Source organism: Ilyonectria robusta (assembly GCF_021365365.1).
Source record: "Ilyonectria robusta strain PMI_751 chromosome Unknown BGZ61scaffold_160, whole genome shotgun sequence".
NCBI classification, from domain to species: domain Eukaryota; kingdom Fungi; phylum Ascomycota; class Sordariomycetes; order Hypocreales; family Nectriaceae; genus Ilyonectria; species Ilyonectria robusta.
Window position 1 is genome coordinate 1 of NW_025764594.1, and position 15,558 is coordinate 15,558.

At 49.5% G+C, this 15,558-nt stretch overlaps 4 protein-coding genes across 4 annotated transcripts; 2 read left to right on the forward strand and 2 right to left on the reverse strand.

The window, feature by feature from the left end:
* Window positions 1-31: 31 nt before the first annotated feature.
* Window positions 32-1,195, reverse strand: BGZ61DRAFT_376771 (uncharacterized protein; the record flags this gene model as incomplete). The annotated part of the gene is made up of 3 exons (XM_046242542.1): window positions 32-159; window positions 232-512; window positions 591-1,195. The coding sequence occupies 3 exons, from the start codon at window positions 1,193-1,195 to the stop codon at window positions 32-34; spliced, it is 1,014 nt and encodes a 337-aa protein (XP_046092909.1).
* A 1,125-nt stretch (window positions 1,196-2,320) lies between these two features.
* BGZ61DRAFT_376768 (glycoside hydrolase superfamily) lies at window positions 2,321-5,304 on the forward strand (the record flags this gene model as incomplete). The annotated part of the gene is made up of 5 exons (XM_046242541.1): window positions 2,321-2,467; window positions 2,536-2,583; window positions 2,699-3,671; window positions 3,776-4,446; window positions 4,594-5,304. The coding sequence occupies 5 exons, from the start codon at window positions 2,321-2,323 to the stop codon at window positions 5,302-5,304; spliced, it is 2,550 nt and encodes an 849-aa protein (XP_046092910.1).
* Window positions 5,305-6,183: 879 nt separating this feature from the next.
* BGZ61DRAFT_376764 (uncharacterized protein) lies at window positions 6,184-8,501 on the forward strand (the record flags this gene model as incomplete). Its single annotated transcript, XM_046242540.1, has 4 exons — window positions 6,184-7,172; window positions 7,271-7,375; window positions 7,464-8,207; window positions 8,294-8,501. The coding sequence occupies 4 exons, from the start codon at window positions 6,184-6,186 to the stop codon at window positions 8,499-8,501; spliced, it is 2,046 nt and encodes a 681-aa protein (XP_046092911.1).
* A 2,911-nt stretch (window positions 8,502-11,412) lies between these two features.
* Window positions 11,413-13,095, reverse strand: BGZ61DRAFT_501302 (chaperonin 10-like protein; the record flags this gene model as incomplete). Its single annotated transcript, XM_046251685.1, has 5 exons — window positions 11,413-11,565; window positions 11,614-12,105; window positions 12,158-12,243; window positions 12,303-12,489; window positions 13,084-13,095. The coding sequence occupies 5 exons, from the start codon at window positions 13,093-13,095 to the stop codon at window positions 11,413-11,415; spliced, it is 930 nt and encodes a 309-aa protein (XP_046092912.1).
* Window positions 13,096-15,558: the final 2,463 nt, after the last annotated feature.

Genomic DNA, 15,558 nt, shown 5'->3' on the forward strand with positions numbered 1-15,558 from the left:
AGCCGCGGGCGAATAGGGGTTGAGAAGTGTCTCACGTACAGTATGAGATGAGTCCGTTTCCAGACCACTGGCTCATGAAACCCATGCACACAACGAGGAACATCCTATACCGGTTTCCGGGCGTGCTAACCATCGATTTCCAGGTTGTTGCGCCGGTGACTAATAAAGATAAGTCAGTGCTTGTTGCTGAGGTTGCACGGGACCGGATTTCAGAAAGGAAGGGTTTGTTACCTTTCTCCATATGAATGGCTGTTCCGATCTCCTCATATTCAAGCTTGACCAACTCGGTTTCCTCGCCATCACCGTGATACCTCTTAAGTGCCTCGAGGGCCTCGTTGTGGCGGTCTTTGGAGATGAGCCATCTGGGAGACTCGGGAAGGAACCAGACGGCGCACAGTTGGGCAATGCTGGGAATCATCTGGAAGAGGGAGGGAAGACGCCAGGACCAGTCGCTATTGATGTTTCGGGTCCCAAAGGTGATCCAGGCCGCAGCGATACTTCCAAGACCCCAGCTGGAAGGTGTTAGAGGTGCCTAAGAACATGCTATTTGGACGCCTGGCTTGACGGCACGGGAAACGGAGCAGACTTACCAAGTATTACAAATAGCCGTGATGGTAACCCGGTCCTTGGGATGGGAAAGCTCCGTGACCAGGCTGGGAGCCGCCGTGGTGGCGAACGAAAGGCCAAAACCGAGGATGAACCTGCTCACAATGAACATGGCCAGGTTGACACTTCCGCACTGCAGAATTGCACCAGCTATCATGATTAAACTGCCCACAGTGATGCCCCATCGACGGCCGTAGTGGTCAGCCACCCAGGGGGCGAAAGGTGTTGAGAAGATGCTGCCGAGTGACATGGCGGCGCTCATGATGCCCAGTTCGGCGCCGCGAGGGTTATTGAAGAAGTTGTCCCATTGATCCACCGTCTGTAACGTGCCCAAAAGGCTGCCGTCGTATCCAGACGTTGCGTACGAGCATACAGCGCCAGGGAAGAGGAGGATATAGAGGCGACGGCGGGCGGCGGAGCGGTACCAAGGGGGAGCATCTTGGGCAAGACGGTTGACGCCCTCGGGCTCGTACGTCTTCCGGCCAGCCTCGACTGATCTACGCCCACGTTCTTTGCGAGCTCGTCGAGCTTTCTGGTCCTGACGAGGTGCGGGGAGACGTTGACGGATGGTGTCGAGGATGACAACCATGATGCTTTTGTAAACCTCAACGGGATGTGGGGCGGTTACCGAAGGGCTAGGCGGGATGGAAAGAGCAAAGTAAAGGAAGGAATGGGAGAAGATGAGAGAGAAAGATGAAGGATAGGAAGGTCGGATGTGGAAGAGTGATGCTGAGGACAATATCAGGACGTGCGCCGGCAGGCCGAGGTTCTTATACTCCCATCATGGCTCAATTTCCCAAGGCCAACAACGGCACAATGCGGCGAGGCCAGGCAAAGAGAGCAAGGCCTTGATCCAAGGTCACAAGTTGGTCGCAGGGTGATACCCCGGAGGAGTGGCACACAACCCCGTGGGGTGAGTCTGGAGAAAGGGGGTTTCTCCAAGTTGGTCCCAAACGTTTAAGCCCTAAGCCTGCTCTTTCTCTTGGCGCTCGGGGGAGCTAAAATATTCCCCCTAGCGCCATGCATCACCCCTGTGGGAGGGGCGAATGGGACGACGAAAGTCATTTTTATCATCAAGGTCGCGCTCTTGGTCCCATCTCGCGGATGCCATCCGATATAGAATAGTTACGTCAATACGTCAACAGGGCCAACAGCCGTCATTTCATACCTCGAAGGACATTGGACCAGCTATTTAGCCGCTAGACGTTGGGCAACACTACTCGGTACTGTTGTCTGAGTCTTGTGGAGAGCATTCGGGGGAGCTAAAATGCTCCCCCGAAAACCCATGCACTTATGACCGACCCCATCATTCCCCCCCACCTTGACCACCTGTACCCTTGGAGAACAAGTCGTGGTGGGCATGATTCGGATTTAACCAACACGGACATGTCGCGGCTTCCTAAGAACGTCCGCTCTAGATCGAACAAAAGAGAAAGCCAGAGCAATGCTCGCTTGCTTTACTTTAAATAGCCTCCGTAACTGCGGCTGTCTTCCTCCCCTCTAGCACTGCCTGCAAGTTGCGCTTCACACCCCCTTTTATGCACTCTGCTTCTGAGCTACCCGGTATTCTCTCCTCTCTCACGTCGTCTGTTCATCTCTCGGGGCGTAGAAACACTCCTCGAGGCCTCAACATCCGAGAACGACGACGGCGGCGGTGGTTTCAGCGGCGAACGGATCCTCAACCCGCAATTGAGTGTCCGGGGCGGCGAGCATCATGGTCAAGCACGGGGTCGTCGATGTTGACATCGACGTTGACAGACTCCTTGCCCAGCTCACTCTAGAAGAGAAGATTGCCCTCCTCTGCGGCCAAGGCTCTTTCAAGACCACCAGTCTTCCGGCCCATGGAATTCCAAGCATCACCGTGAGTCTCGGGTGGAAAGCGTCGACGTCAAGGACAAGCTGCTGACGCCATCTACCCCCAAATACCAGACCTCAGATGGACCCCACGGTCTGCGTGGCGCGAGGCAATTTGCACGCGTAAGTATTACACCTACCCACATGAGAGCCCTCTCCCTCCTACTCGGGATCCCGTCTCGTCAACCCCGGTGAGTCTGGCGACTGGGCTAATGACACACCGCGCAAACCCATACAGGTCCCCAGCATCCTATTGCCCTCCGCGACGGCCATGGGCGCCACTTTTGACGTTGATCTGATGCGCCGCATCGGAAATCTACTAGGCGAAGAAGCCCGCTGCAAGAACATCCATGTCTTGCTGGCCCCTACCGTGTGCCTCCAGCGGTCACCCCTCATGGGCCGCGGCTTCGAGGCTTTTGCCGAAGACCCCATCCTGAGTGGCCTGATCGCGTCGGCCTATATCAACGGCATTCAGGAGCTTGGGATTGCCGCTTGCATCAAGCACTACGCTGCTCACGACCAGTCCACCATGTCCATCGAAGACAATGTCCGAATGTCGGACCGGACATTACGCGAGCTGCATCTACTACCCTTCCAGCTGGCCTACCGGCATTCTAATCCCTGGTCGTTCATGACGAGCTACAACATGATCAATGGCGTTCACTCCAGTGAAGACCCTTTACTCTTACAGCAGATCCTCCGACGGGAATGGGGCTTTGACGGCCTCGTCATGAGTGATTGGTGGGGCACCTACAGCACCGCAGAGTCGATCAACGCCGGCATGGATCTCGAGATGCCCGGTCCTACCCAGTTCAGGGGCGAGCTGCTGGCTATCGCCGTGAATACTCGCAAAGTCTCCCACGCGACGGTAGACGCGGCCGCCCGGAACGTCCTCAAGTTCGTGAAAAAGGTCACGGCAGCGGCGCGGCCGTGGTCCGGTGATCCTTCAGCCGCCAACACACCCAAGAACCGCAAACTTATACGCAAGCTCGTCGCTGATAGCATCGTGCTGCTGAAGAACGATCGGGGGGCACTTCCCATCCAGGATAGGAAGAGCAAGTCCTATGGCCTCATCGGTGACCACTTCAAGTACCCAGCGCTCTCGGGAGGTGGCAGTGCCGAAGGTGACCCTTATTATTCAGTAACACCGTACGATGCCATGGTGGAAGTCGCCGGTGAGGAGAGTGTTGCCTACACCCCTGGAATTTACAGTGAGTTTCTGTCTCTTCTCTCTCTCTCTCTCTTTGTCTGTCTGCCCAGGTAATCTCTCGCTGAAAGATCTTGAACCCTGCTGACCAGCCCAACTCATGTCCAGGCTTCAAATTCGTCCCTTTCCTAAAGAAGCTCGACCAGCCAGGAACAAACAACCATGGCTGGTTTGTAGAGATCTTCAGTCAGAACCCGGACGGCGATCCTGATGCCCAGCCGGTCTACTCGACAGCCACCGACAAGGACTTGATCGACGTGCCCGAAAGCCTCCACAAGTTCCTCCCGCACAAGTACTTTGTCCGAGCGAAGGCCGTCTTTTCCCCGGAGAACTCGGTACGCTTCTGCTTCGGGTTCAGCGTCGCCGGCAAGGGCAAGGTCAGAATTGACGGCAAAGACGTAATTGACCTTTGGGCTAGCCAACCTCCCAAGACGGACGATACGCCGTGCTTCAATCGGCTTTCGATGGAAAGGTTTTACGACATGAATGTGCAAAAGGGGCTGGCTATAAACGTGGAAGTCTTGATGGTTAACGAGGACGTTAGTGGTGGTGTAGGAACGGCCTTTACGCTCGCTGGCCGTCTTGGCGGATACGAGGTCCTTGAACCAGGCCAGGGCCTTGCTGACGCTGTGAGAATCGCCCAGAGTGTCGACGTCCCCATCGTCATGGTGGGACTCTCGGCGGACTATGAGAGCGAGGCGAGTGACCGCAAGCACCTTCGGCTTCCTCCTGGGGCGGACGAACTTGTCGAGGTGGTGCTCGACGCGAATCCCAATGCCGTGAGTCTCAACAAGATCCCCCTGACCGCCAACAGTCCCCCCTCCCTCTCCCCCCCTCCCTCTCCCCCCACCTCCCTCTCCCCCCAACCGCTCTGGCCTTTTCTCTTTTTGGATGGACATGTGCTCACTCCTATCGCCATCTGCCAGATTGTCGTGACCCAAGCAGGGTGCCCGATCGAGCTGCCTTGGGAGCGCAAGACGGACACCCTCCTTCATGCTTGGTACGGCGGCCAGGAGACTGGCCACGGCCTTGTTGACGTCTTGTTTGGCGATGTCAATCCCGGTGGCAGGCTATCCGTCACATTTCCCAAGTCCATCACACACACGCCCGCGTACCTGACATTTGGGAAATCCGACCGAGAGATCCTCTACGGTGAGGGAGTGTTCATCGGCCACCGGTACTACGAAGCGGTTGACCGGGACCCCCTTTTCTACTTCGGGCACGGCCTCTCGTACTCCAAGTTTAACTACTCGGATTTGACGGTCCCATCCCGGTTCGAATCGTCAGCACAACATGAGATGACTGTCGCCGTCGACGTGAAGAACGCGGGTCCTTGTGACGGCGTCGAAGTCGTCCAACTCTACATTCACGACCCGGAGAGTTCGGTCCTGCGGCCGGCAAGGGAGCTCAAGGCCTTTGCTAAGGTGTCCCTGGCCGTGGGCGAGACGAAGAGAGTCGTCTTGAGGTTGGACAAGTACGCTCTTTCATTCTGGTCGGAAGAGGACGGGCAGTGGAAAGCCGAGGCGGGCGAGTACCAAGTCATCATTGGTACTAGCTCCAACCCCAAGGATGAGGTCTTGCGTGCGGGCTTCGAGCTGCCCACGACTTTCTTCTGGTCCGGGTCTGACGTCCGATAGTAGCTAGTAGTGGTAGTAGGGCTGAGGGCACGAAGCACTTGATAGAGAGGGCGCCATCTGATGTACATGATATACACAAACGCTCCGATGCCGCTTGATCTTCAGGTTAGATAGATATAGAACCAAGCCCCAACACCGCCCTGCACTTTTAGGGAAACTTAAGCAATCTGAGTCTTCATCTCATTTCAACATGTCCTCACCTTCCTTGCTTGATGTTATTAGGCAGGTACCTGTAACTTCTAGACGTAGGCACTGCCATGCACCAACGTACCCGAACCCAGATCTCTATGATGCTTGGGTACTTGGGTACTGTACCTACAGTAGGTGGCCAAAAGTCTGCGGCCGCCCCACCCACCTCGCAATGCCTGCATTAAGACCACCTTATTTCCATTGCAAATTACGCAGCTAAAATATGATCAATTAATATAATAAAAAAAAACTATTAGATGGCTCCTGTCATGGTGTTTAATAATTTGTATACCAACCCCGGCGCGAATGATAGCCCGAAGCCGACGCTGCGTTGACCTCAGCAGCCTCTGAATAGTGTCCTTGGGGGGTTTGGTGCCACCCACTCACTGTATTTAGGTATCCGGAGCTTTGTCATCACGGGTGGGCTTCTGATTCTCCAGGCATTCGTCCCCACCTCGACGTTTTCCCACGCACATTCACCTTGACCTCTCTTCGTCCATCTTTCATGTCAGCCCCCTTTCTCCCTCGTCGTCTCATTACTCGACCTCCCTCTCCCGGCTTTATATCTCTCCATGTCACCTCGGCTCACACTGGCCTGGGCTGACAGACCAGGGCTTTAGGGGGCCTCACTCTTCGATCAACAACCTCAAACCTCGTGTCCTCAACGCCAAGCCCAGACTCTCCGCTGGCATGGACCTGCCGGCTCCCCTCGACACCTCTCCATTTCCCCCACGTCGACGGGTATGGCAGGCTTGTACCAATTGCCGTGCCCGCAAGACGCGCTGCGATGCCGCCAAACCGAAATGTGGTCTCTGCATGTCCCAGAATGTCGAGTGCGTGTACACGGACTCGCAGCAGCCACGCATCGACCACAACACCTTGATACTCCTTGAGCGCATCCAGATTCTCGAAGACCGCCTGTTATCGTCCCCGAATTTCTCGGAGCCCCAAGCGACTGCCCATGCCAACACCACCACAGCATCGGCGACGACATCGTGGTTCCCTCCGTCCGGGCCAGCCCCTTGGCCCGGCGCTGGTCGCCCCGCTGCGCTGCCGACGACCGAGATACCGATTTCCTTGTCCCACAGGGCCAATGCGAATCATGTTCTCAACTGGCCCGTAGTTCAGGAGCTCCTCTCTTCAGTCCAGGTGTCTGCTGAGCATCGCCAAGCCCACGAGGCCACGGGCGTCTTCTTCAGTCACGCATCTGCTCCAAGCCAAACGTGGGACGGCTATCCGCCCGACTCATGGCGGCTCTTCCGGGACGGCGAGATCCTCCAATCTCGAATTGAGGCCGCTGAAGGGTATTTGGACTTCATCTGCGCCTATTTCGACGAGGTCAACATCTTTTTTCCTCTAATCTCTCACGCCAAAACCGCCAAAACTCTAGAATGCATCGTCGCCGCCGAGCAACACAACGATGCCAGCCCATCTGCCACCCCGTCGTCGGCCCAGTACTGCCTCCTGCTGCTCGTTCTATGCATGGGCTCCTTTGTCCGCCAGAGGCAAAATCGCATTACTTTACTGAACCGTGAGGGCCAGGCCAGCCGTGGCTCCCGCTCGGATGCGTCGCCTTTGTACGCTCTTGATCAACACTTGTGGCGGAAGGCCCAGCTGCTCCTGGGTTGCGTTTCTTCCGTCGTTACCATTGAGGCCGCCCAATGCACCATGCTAGCAAGGTACGATGTCCGTAATAATAGCCAGCTCGTGGCCAGCCTCTTCACTTCCCTTCCTCCGCTCCGACTTCTGTTGGCTGACTTGTTGAGTGGGTCTGTAGTATTTACATGGGTGCTCGGGGTCGAGTGCCTGATTCCTTTCACTGGTCGCATGTGACATCTGTTAAATGTGCGATCCTAGCCAAGAGGTCTCGTCTCGCCAATCCGTTCTGGAATGTCCCTTCTCTTCCTCGTGATATCGATCCTAACATATGTGCCATTAAGCAGGATCTCCCCTGACCCTCAAAATCCCAGCACGTTGCCAGAAGCATTTCGACGACTCTACTGGGTTGCCTTCATATACGAGGGGGATTTCATGTCTGAAATCTCCATAACCCTCCCTTCAGGTATTGCTCGTTGCGAAGACCAGGTTCCCTATCCGGCGCAAGTGATGCGCGTGAGACAGGACTCTCACCACGGGATCCCCAGTCCTGAAGTCCAAGTTGCTGGCACCAGTCCGGCGACATCCCGCGAAGATGGCAATGAAGAGCTCGTTGCCTTCCAAATCAGCACCAACGCCGCTATCCGCCGCCTCCTCAATCGGGTCCATAGCATGGTCTACGACAGCAAGGACCAATTCCGCATGACCCGCGTCGAGTACGTCAAGTGGCTTTTGCGGGTTTCGGAAGACTTCTGGTCGTATCACGATACCATCTATCGCAACATCCCTCACTTTCTCCTCGTCAGTCACCCGGACGAGAACCATAACCACTTCGCCTCATCACCTCAAACACCAGGTTTCTCAAGGCTCCATGGCCTACGCAATAACCCTTGGAACGTGTTGCGATTAGAAGGACGTTATCATGCCGCCAAACACATCATCCACAGGCCCTTTTTTGACTACGTCCTCCTCAACATGGAGCATATCCAGACGCACCCCGACAGAGAAGTCATTCTTCAGAAATGTGGCCTGTGCCTCCAGGGTTGCAGGGGCTTCTTCTCCGTTTTCGACGTCGAGGAAGTGAACAGTATGACATGCCTCTTCGCTACCGGCATGGCGTAAGTGGATTCATAGTCTCTTTAACTGCCACTTTGTGGAATCGACGGTGAAGGGGGAAAATTGTTGTGACTAACTTGCCCCAAAGGACCTTTACCTATCTAGTCATTCTCCGAGTTGCCACGTTATATCCGATTTTCAGACATGTTCTTCCAGATGATGTCGAACACGTCATCTGGACCGGCAAGCGGAATTTACAGAGGTTCAGTATTAGCATCGGCGAGTTCGCTTGGCATCTTGAACTTCTCGAAAGGCTCGACTCGTCATGTAAACATCGAATACCGGTACCTATGTAACGGAAGAAATTCTTTCCAAGAATATACTAATAAACTTGGAGAGGGAACGTAACTTTGAGTATATGTCTTGTCAGGTTGATTTATCACTGATGGATTGCAGAAATGGATTCGTGAGAGACGATATGACGGATATGGGGACGGCGGGACTCGGCCGAGAAGGATGGCGCCTGAACTGGTCGTCCATTTTCCTTTGTTGTCGATCCCGGCGGGGGTCTGGCATGGTCTGGGATTCCATGCTCATGCTCTTCAGGCGGGCTCGTTTGGTTTCCCAAGCACAACCTCACCGCTTGATAAACTCGAGGACCGGTGCAACGTTACCACGGGGCTTTCGTCCCGCGCATAACTTACCGGCGAACAGGGCTCTTGACAACCGATCGTCCCATCTGTTGGTGACGGAGATTGACTGCCCACAACCCCCGCATCGCTGTCGGGGACAGAACGCGAGAGGACCTGGAGCGACAATTGCTACCAACCGAGCTTGAAGATGGGGCATTGCAACAGTAGGGCGAGAAGGACAGGTTTGACCACTTCCACGCCATTGTGAAACTTGCACAGGAAACGCACTTTGACGTTGATTTATCTCCACGGGCTCACGTGCTGGATCTCGGCGCAGGCACGTGTATATGGGCGAATCAGGTTTCCCAGTGAGTTCACATCAAGCGCACAGCAACCGTTGACGCTCATCTCGGCCGCAGTCTGCTCTGGAAAGGGCCAGAGAACCATGCTTCTGTGGTTGGTTTGGACATGTCGCTCATCCAGCCGCCCGAGTGAGTTCAACGTTCGTCGCCACTCAAGACCAGCTGGCAGGTCAGCCCCTCTCTTTTTTCGCCAACACTCGTTGATAGAAACGGAAACGTCAAGTGCAAACAAGTGCAAATGTTGGCTTTAGATTGGGATTGGGTGATGTTGGTCGCATGTGCATCTGTGGGAGATGGGGTCTTTTCAGCGGTATCCCGGCAGCGTCCTTGAGGTGGTGTAGGCAGTGAGGGGTCATGAAATACAATATAAGACTGAAAATGTCATGCAATAGACGACTAAAAGACATGTCAGTCAATTTGTGGCTTCAGGAGGTCGCTACTTGTCGCTGCATTAAGGGGACTGTTCCAATGGGTTCTTGGTCAACTTTCTGATAATTTTTTTGGGAGATGACAGTTGCGATGCGGTCGGGGCGAGTCTGACGGGACGCCCGTGTTCGTCTGGTTTTGAGGGGCTTGCAAGGATTCGATGGGCTATTGCTGACGGGAGCGGGGGTAGACATAGACACTCGCGAGTAGTGGGTGTCGGATAAGAACTAGAGATACCCTGGACGAACGTTAGAAGTAACGGGATGGTAGATGCCGCGGTAGGGAAGAGCAGAATAGGAAGTAGGCGAGGTGACGATGGCTTGGTCTCTACGGATATAGAATACAGGGGTAGTTCCCGCAGGCTGCAGTATCTGGGTTGTATGGTTCGGCAGATTAGAGCCCAGATAACAGTTCAAAAAAGCTGTAGGTTTTAAGCAGATAAGAAATTTAGACTTTAAGTTATAAATAAGGTTAATTTAATAGCAGAAATATTATTAAAAGTAATATATATTAAATATTAGAAGTAAGATATAAATATAAAAGATAGAGTAGTATTTTTTTTTTATAAATCAGATAAAAAAAAGAAATACTAATATAGAATCAGCTGATATTAATATAGTAATAGTTTCAGCTTAAGTATATTATCAACTTAAAAGATGGGAGTTATAGTACTATAAAGGGAATATTAGCAGTTGAATGAGAGTCTGAGTTGGACGGACAAGAGGGCAATAATATAAGCGTTTGGGAGAGAGAGCAGGGACATGAGACGACAGGAGGTGGCGTGGATGTGGTAGCAGCTGCCGAAAAGTAGCCCAGCGCACAGGGCAAGAGGCTGGGACGTTCAAGATACGATTTACTGGCGAATGCAGCATCAAGGGTCCAACACATTCTGCCTAAGGAGTCTGAGGTTGAAGGTACCGGATAGAGGCAGCATGCGGAAGCAATTGCAAGGTCATTGCCCAGAAGACATTTGCGAGGCGGCTTGCGGTCTAACAGAGCACGGGAGTCTCATGATACGGCCAACAGCGGAGGTTCCGCGCGAGATCAACCATTGGGTGAGCTTGAAAACGGAGAGCTTCGAGGAACGGGGGGAGTTACTGGAACGGGGGGAGTTACTGGACCGGGGACGTTGGCATGGCAGCCCCCGTTGCCCAGGGAGCATGGCGCACCGGAGGCGGCGAATTCTGAACCCCCGCGCTTTCATCGACTCTTCTTGCCTCAGGGGAGGGGCCCTGAAGATGATGAGCAGGGCGATACGGCGGCGGTGAGCGATCCTCCGCTTTTTCGCTGGAATGAGGCACCCAAGGTTCGGATTACCTAGCCTAAGTAATCAGTATCTGAAGACATTGGACGAAGCGAGCTAGCAGCAGCAATTGCGCGGGGTTTTAAGCTCCATGCTACTGTAGGTACCTACCGACTTGTGATTCTCATCTCATCCGCTCGCCAAGCAGCCTTTTGAAACCGCTGTCATGCGCGGAGCCAAATCTGACCATATCGCGATGGCTGGCGTGAGGCGTGAATGCTGATGGCATTGTACCCTTCAAGAGTGGCCGAGTCCTTGGAGACAACTTTTCTGATCACAGGCAAAGGTAGTTCTTCAAAGAAGCACGTAATCTCGGGATCCCAGCCGGCCTTGTGCTGTTCCCGTACCATGGACCAGAAGCGGCTAGAGCTGAACCGAGCTGAGAGTAGTGGTTTAGAATGACAGGTACAAGGTTGGAAAGGCTCGTTGCATAATAGCGTAAAGACGGTTGCAATTGCATATGCTCCTAACTACCCGCACCTAAGATTGTGCCTTCTATCTCTTTCTTGTCTCCATACGATCCCGTCGTTGCTAGAAGCCGCGTTCAAAGCTCGACCACGAGCTTCTCTCCGCTAATACCCTTCTTCACCTGGTCCATGGCGTTCTGAATACCGCCCAGCCCTCCTTCGATGACCCTGTGCTGAAGTGGCACAATGGCACCAGTCTCAAGCCACTTCGGCAGGGCCTCGTGACAAAGCTAGACGGACAAATCCTCCCTGCGGGTCCATATCCCTTCTGCCTGTACTTGCTGGTTCTGAATGCCCTCCGGCTGAGGAACACCCGCGGGCCAGTCCAACGTGTGCACCACCTTCTTCGTGGCTGCAGTGGATGCGGATAGTACCTCTACGGTCGGCTTGATCGTGTCCGGCTCGCAGATGGCATCGACAGCGTACTCGATCTCTTTCCCGGCCTTCTTGGCAGCAGCAACGAGGTCGGCGACAGCAGTGGGCGAGTGGTAGTCGACCACGACACTGGCGCCGAGCGAGCGCAGGTGGGCGTGGTGGCGCTCGCTTGCCGCGGCGAAGACGGTCAGGCCGGACAGACGGGCGAGCTGGACGACTATGGAACCGACGGCGGAAGAGGCGCCCCAGACCAGGATGGAGGAGGCCGAGGAGTTTGGGGCCTTGTCGGGAGAAGGTTGGGGCAGGCCGAGCACGTCGTAGAGGGCCACGACCGCGGTGGCCGCGGCGATGGGCACCGTGGCGGCCGGTACGAAACATAATGGCCGTCGAGGAGGCTTTCACGACCATGTATATCTGGAAGGCGCCGTTTTCGTTCTTGCCCGAGACGAAGCCGTGGGCGAGCCCAAGGACGCGGTCGCCAGGCTTGACGGCCGTCACCGATTCCCCTACCTCGGCGACGATGCCGGCGATATCTGTACAATCCTCATCGTCAGCACTCAGCCATTAGCAGCTTCTGTCGTCATCTGCTCACCCGAGCCGAGGATTGCTGGATAAGAAGGTATCATAAAACCCCAAGCTTGTCGCTTCCAGTCGACAGGGTTTATGGCGATGGCATGGTTGCGGATCAAGACTTCGCCGGGCCCAGGAGAGGGAGTCGGGCATGCCTCAAGGACGAGGTCGGTCGCAACGGCGGGGAAGAATGCCGCGGTTTGAGTAGACTGTTTCGTCGTGATGGAGAGGAATGGTTGTATTGTGAGGAACTTTGTCGGTGTCAGGAAGAGTCGGTGATGTTGATCTGTTTCTTCCCTAAAAGCAACATGCTGTGCACGCCTTTTATATACAGTCCAACTCCACTGCAGTACCTTACCTTCAAGTGCATGAAGAGATGTAGTCCAAGCCAGAGCCTTACAAATCTGAAGATGCCATCAAGACAACACGCCCCGCCGAAGACGTCTGGGAGGGACAGTAAGGTCCTTCTAACTCCGGTCCGGCAATCCGGCCAAGTGGCCGGTGCTAAGCCTCGCATGGTGGAGGAACCTACATGAGGCTGGTAAGTGGGTGGTACTTTCGAAGGGGCATGTCCCTGCAATCGTCCCCGGCTTATTAATTATTCCTGTGGGATGAAACCCAAAGAAGACGGCGCAGAGAATTGGCGCCTGTTCTCATGCTGCCCATGCCACGAGGACCGGCGGGTTAGGAATAGCTTCTTCCCAGCTATGATGTACTCGACGGATTTAACGGATTTAGAACCCTTACTAAACTTCTTTTGAACTAATTAGATTAAACATCTGCCCTGACTATTGCGAGCATACCGCCCAGCCCATCCAACCCCGCGTGCCATTCGTCCAGCGCGTCGTCGACACCACGCCCAAGCTCCCCTCCCACCGTCTCATCACCACCTCCGACGGACCGATGAACTGGCCGAACTAGGGGAGAGAGCGGGTTGGGGGATTATAGAATAAAGGACATGATTGTAGATGCCTGGGTACCAGCTGACGAGACTTGCCAATCTTCACCAACGACATGCCTCGATGGGCGGCGAAGTATTCACGACCCGAGTCGATCAGCTGCGTGATGGTGTAAATCACCATGGCTTGGATTGTTGCCGGCGTCGCAGTAGCGAGGTGTTAGTACGGTAGCCAGCATGTGTCGCCACCACGTAACGTTATGAAGACGGTGTAGAAATGACGCACCTCATTCATTCATAATCTGGGTTAGTCGGTCGCTCCCACAAAAACCCCTCCGTGCTGGCGTCGCGCGCGGCAAAGACGTAAGCAAGGCTATGATAAACTGCTAAAATTTCTAGTTTAATTAGTTACCTTTTATAATATCTTAATAAACTGCAGTAATAGCTATATCTTCAAAAAGCTAAATTTACTAAAAAAGCTAGATTTTAAAAAAAGCAAAATTATAATAAATATAAAAGCTCTATAATATATATAATAAGCATATAGTATATTTAAGTATACAGTGTATTTTCCTTAGAAACTCTTATCTTTTTATTTAAATATAAATTTCTCAACTACCTAATATATCACAGTTAATTACTAAAGTAAAGACTCTTCTTACCCTTTAAGCCCTTTAAAATAACCCAAAATTAAGTATCTAATATACTGCTAGTATATATAAGGTTAAGGAGCAGAGGCTTTGTTGCCGATAGAATAGTATTTAATCTCAATGCAATTAGATTCCGAAATTATATTGCCTATTTAATCTAGAGGAATAAATTATTATTTAACTTATTTTTAATTTATATTTATAAGGATTTCTCTTATAATTATATAGTATTAAAAAAATAGCTAATTAATTACTTACTAACTATAATATATTATCTATTAATAAATATTAAGCTTTTAATTTTATTAGATAATAACTAGAGCTTAAGATATATTTTTTATATAAATCTAATTAAAGAGCTAAATATAAAAATCTAATTATTATTTATAATTAGTTCTAGCTTATAAAGAATATAATTATAAAATATAATATTAATTTAGCTGATATTTATAATTTTAATAAGATTAATTTTATAATAAATATAATTATAAGTAAAATAGTTATTATAAATATAAATAGATATAAAATTGTAAAATTAATTTAGCTTAAAAATTAAAAATAAATTATAATTATTTAGATAATTAATATAAAAAGCTAGATAATCTAGCTATTTATTATAATTATAAATTAATATTATCTTATTAGCTAGTATTAAAAAAGTAATCTTATAAATTATTAAGTTATTATAATAATTTAAAATAGCTAGATTAATAATAAAATAAATTTTAAGTAGCTTAAATATTTTAACTAATATATAAAAGCCTAATTAATTAATTACTATTATTTTCTAATTTTTAATAGATATAAAAATTACTATTTAATTAATTTTAAGAAATATTATAAAAAAAATTATATTATTATATTTTATATACTATCTTATTTATCTTATTTACTTTAGTCTTTTAATATTAAATACTTTAAGCTATTTAAAAAAGCTTATAATTAAGAAATTAAATAGTTAATTAGATATTTTATAATTTATATTTTAAAAACTGAGTTCTTTCTAGCTTTTTATATTACCTATTAAGCTGCTATAATAAAAAGTAATATTAAAAAGAGTTTTTAAGAGGCTGGATTTATTTTTTTAAACTTAGGAAATATTATATTAAAGCTTAATATATAGCTATAGATTCTAATACCAGTTAAAAAGAAGGTTAGTTTTTCTAATTTTAAGTTTTAAAAATTCTAAAAATTATACTTAAGACTAGCTTGTAATTTAAATATCTTAAAAGATAAATTAGAAGATATTAAAGTAGCTTTTTAGTTTTTATTTTTAAAATGCTTAAGTTATTTTCTAAGAAAATAAAAGTAATTATATATTAGATAGTATTATTAAAATTTAAGAATTAGATTTTTTAATAGATAAATAAAACTCTTAGTAAGTAGTATAAAGTAAAAAAAACCTGCTTATAAAATAAAAAGAAGATAACTATAAAAAAGAAAAGAGATATAATTAATTAAAAGAATATTAATATATAGTTAGTAGCTAAATTATTAAAAAGTAATAGTTAATAAAAGTTAGTATAACTAAAAAAAAGATATTATAAAACTTATAAAAAAACTAGTTATAATATAAAAATTTATTAAATTGTAATTAAGATATCTAAAAAAAAATATAGTAATTAATTTTAATTAATTAAATACTTTATTATATTTTTATTTAAGTTTTTATATTAAAAATTAAAAGAAGTATACTATATACTTAAATATACTATATACTTATTATATAT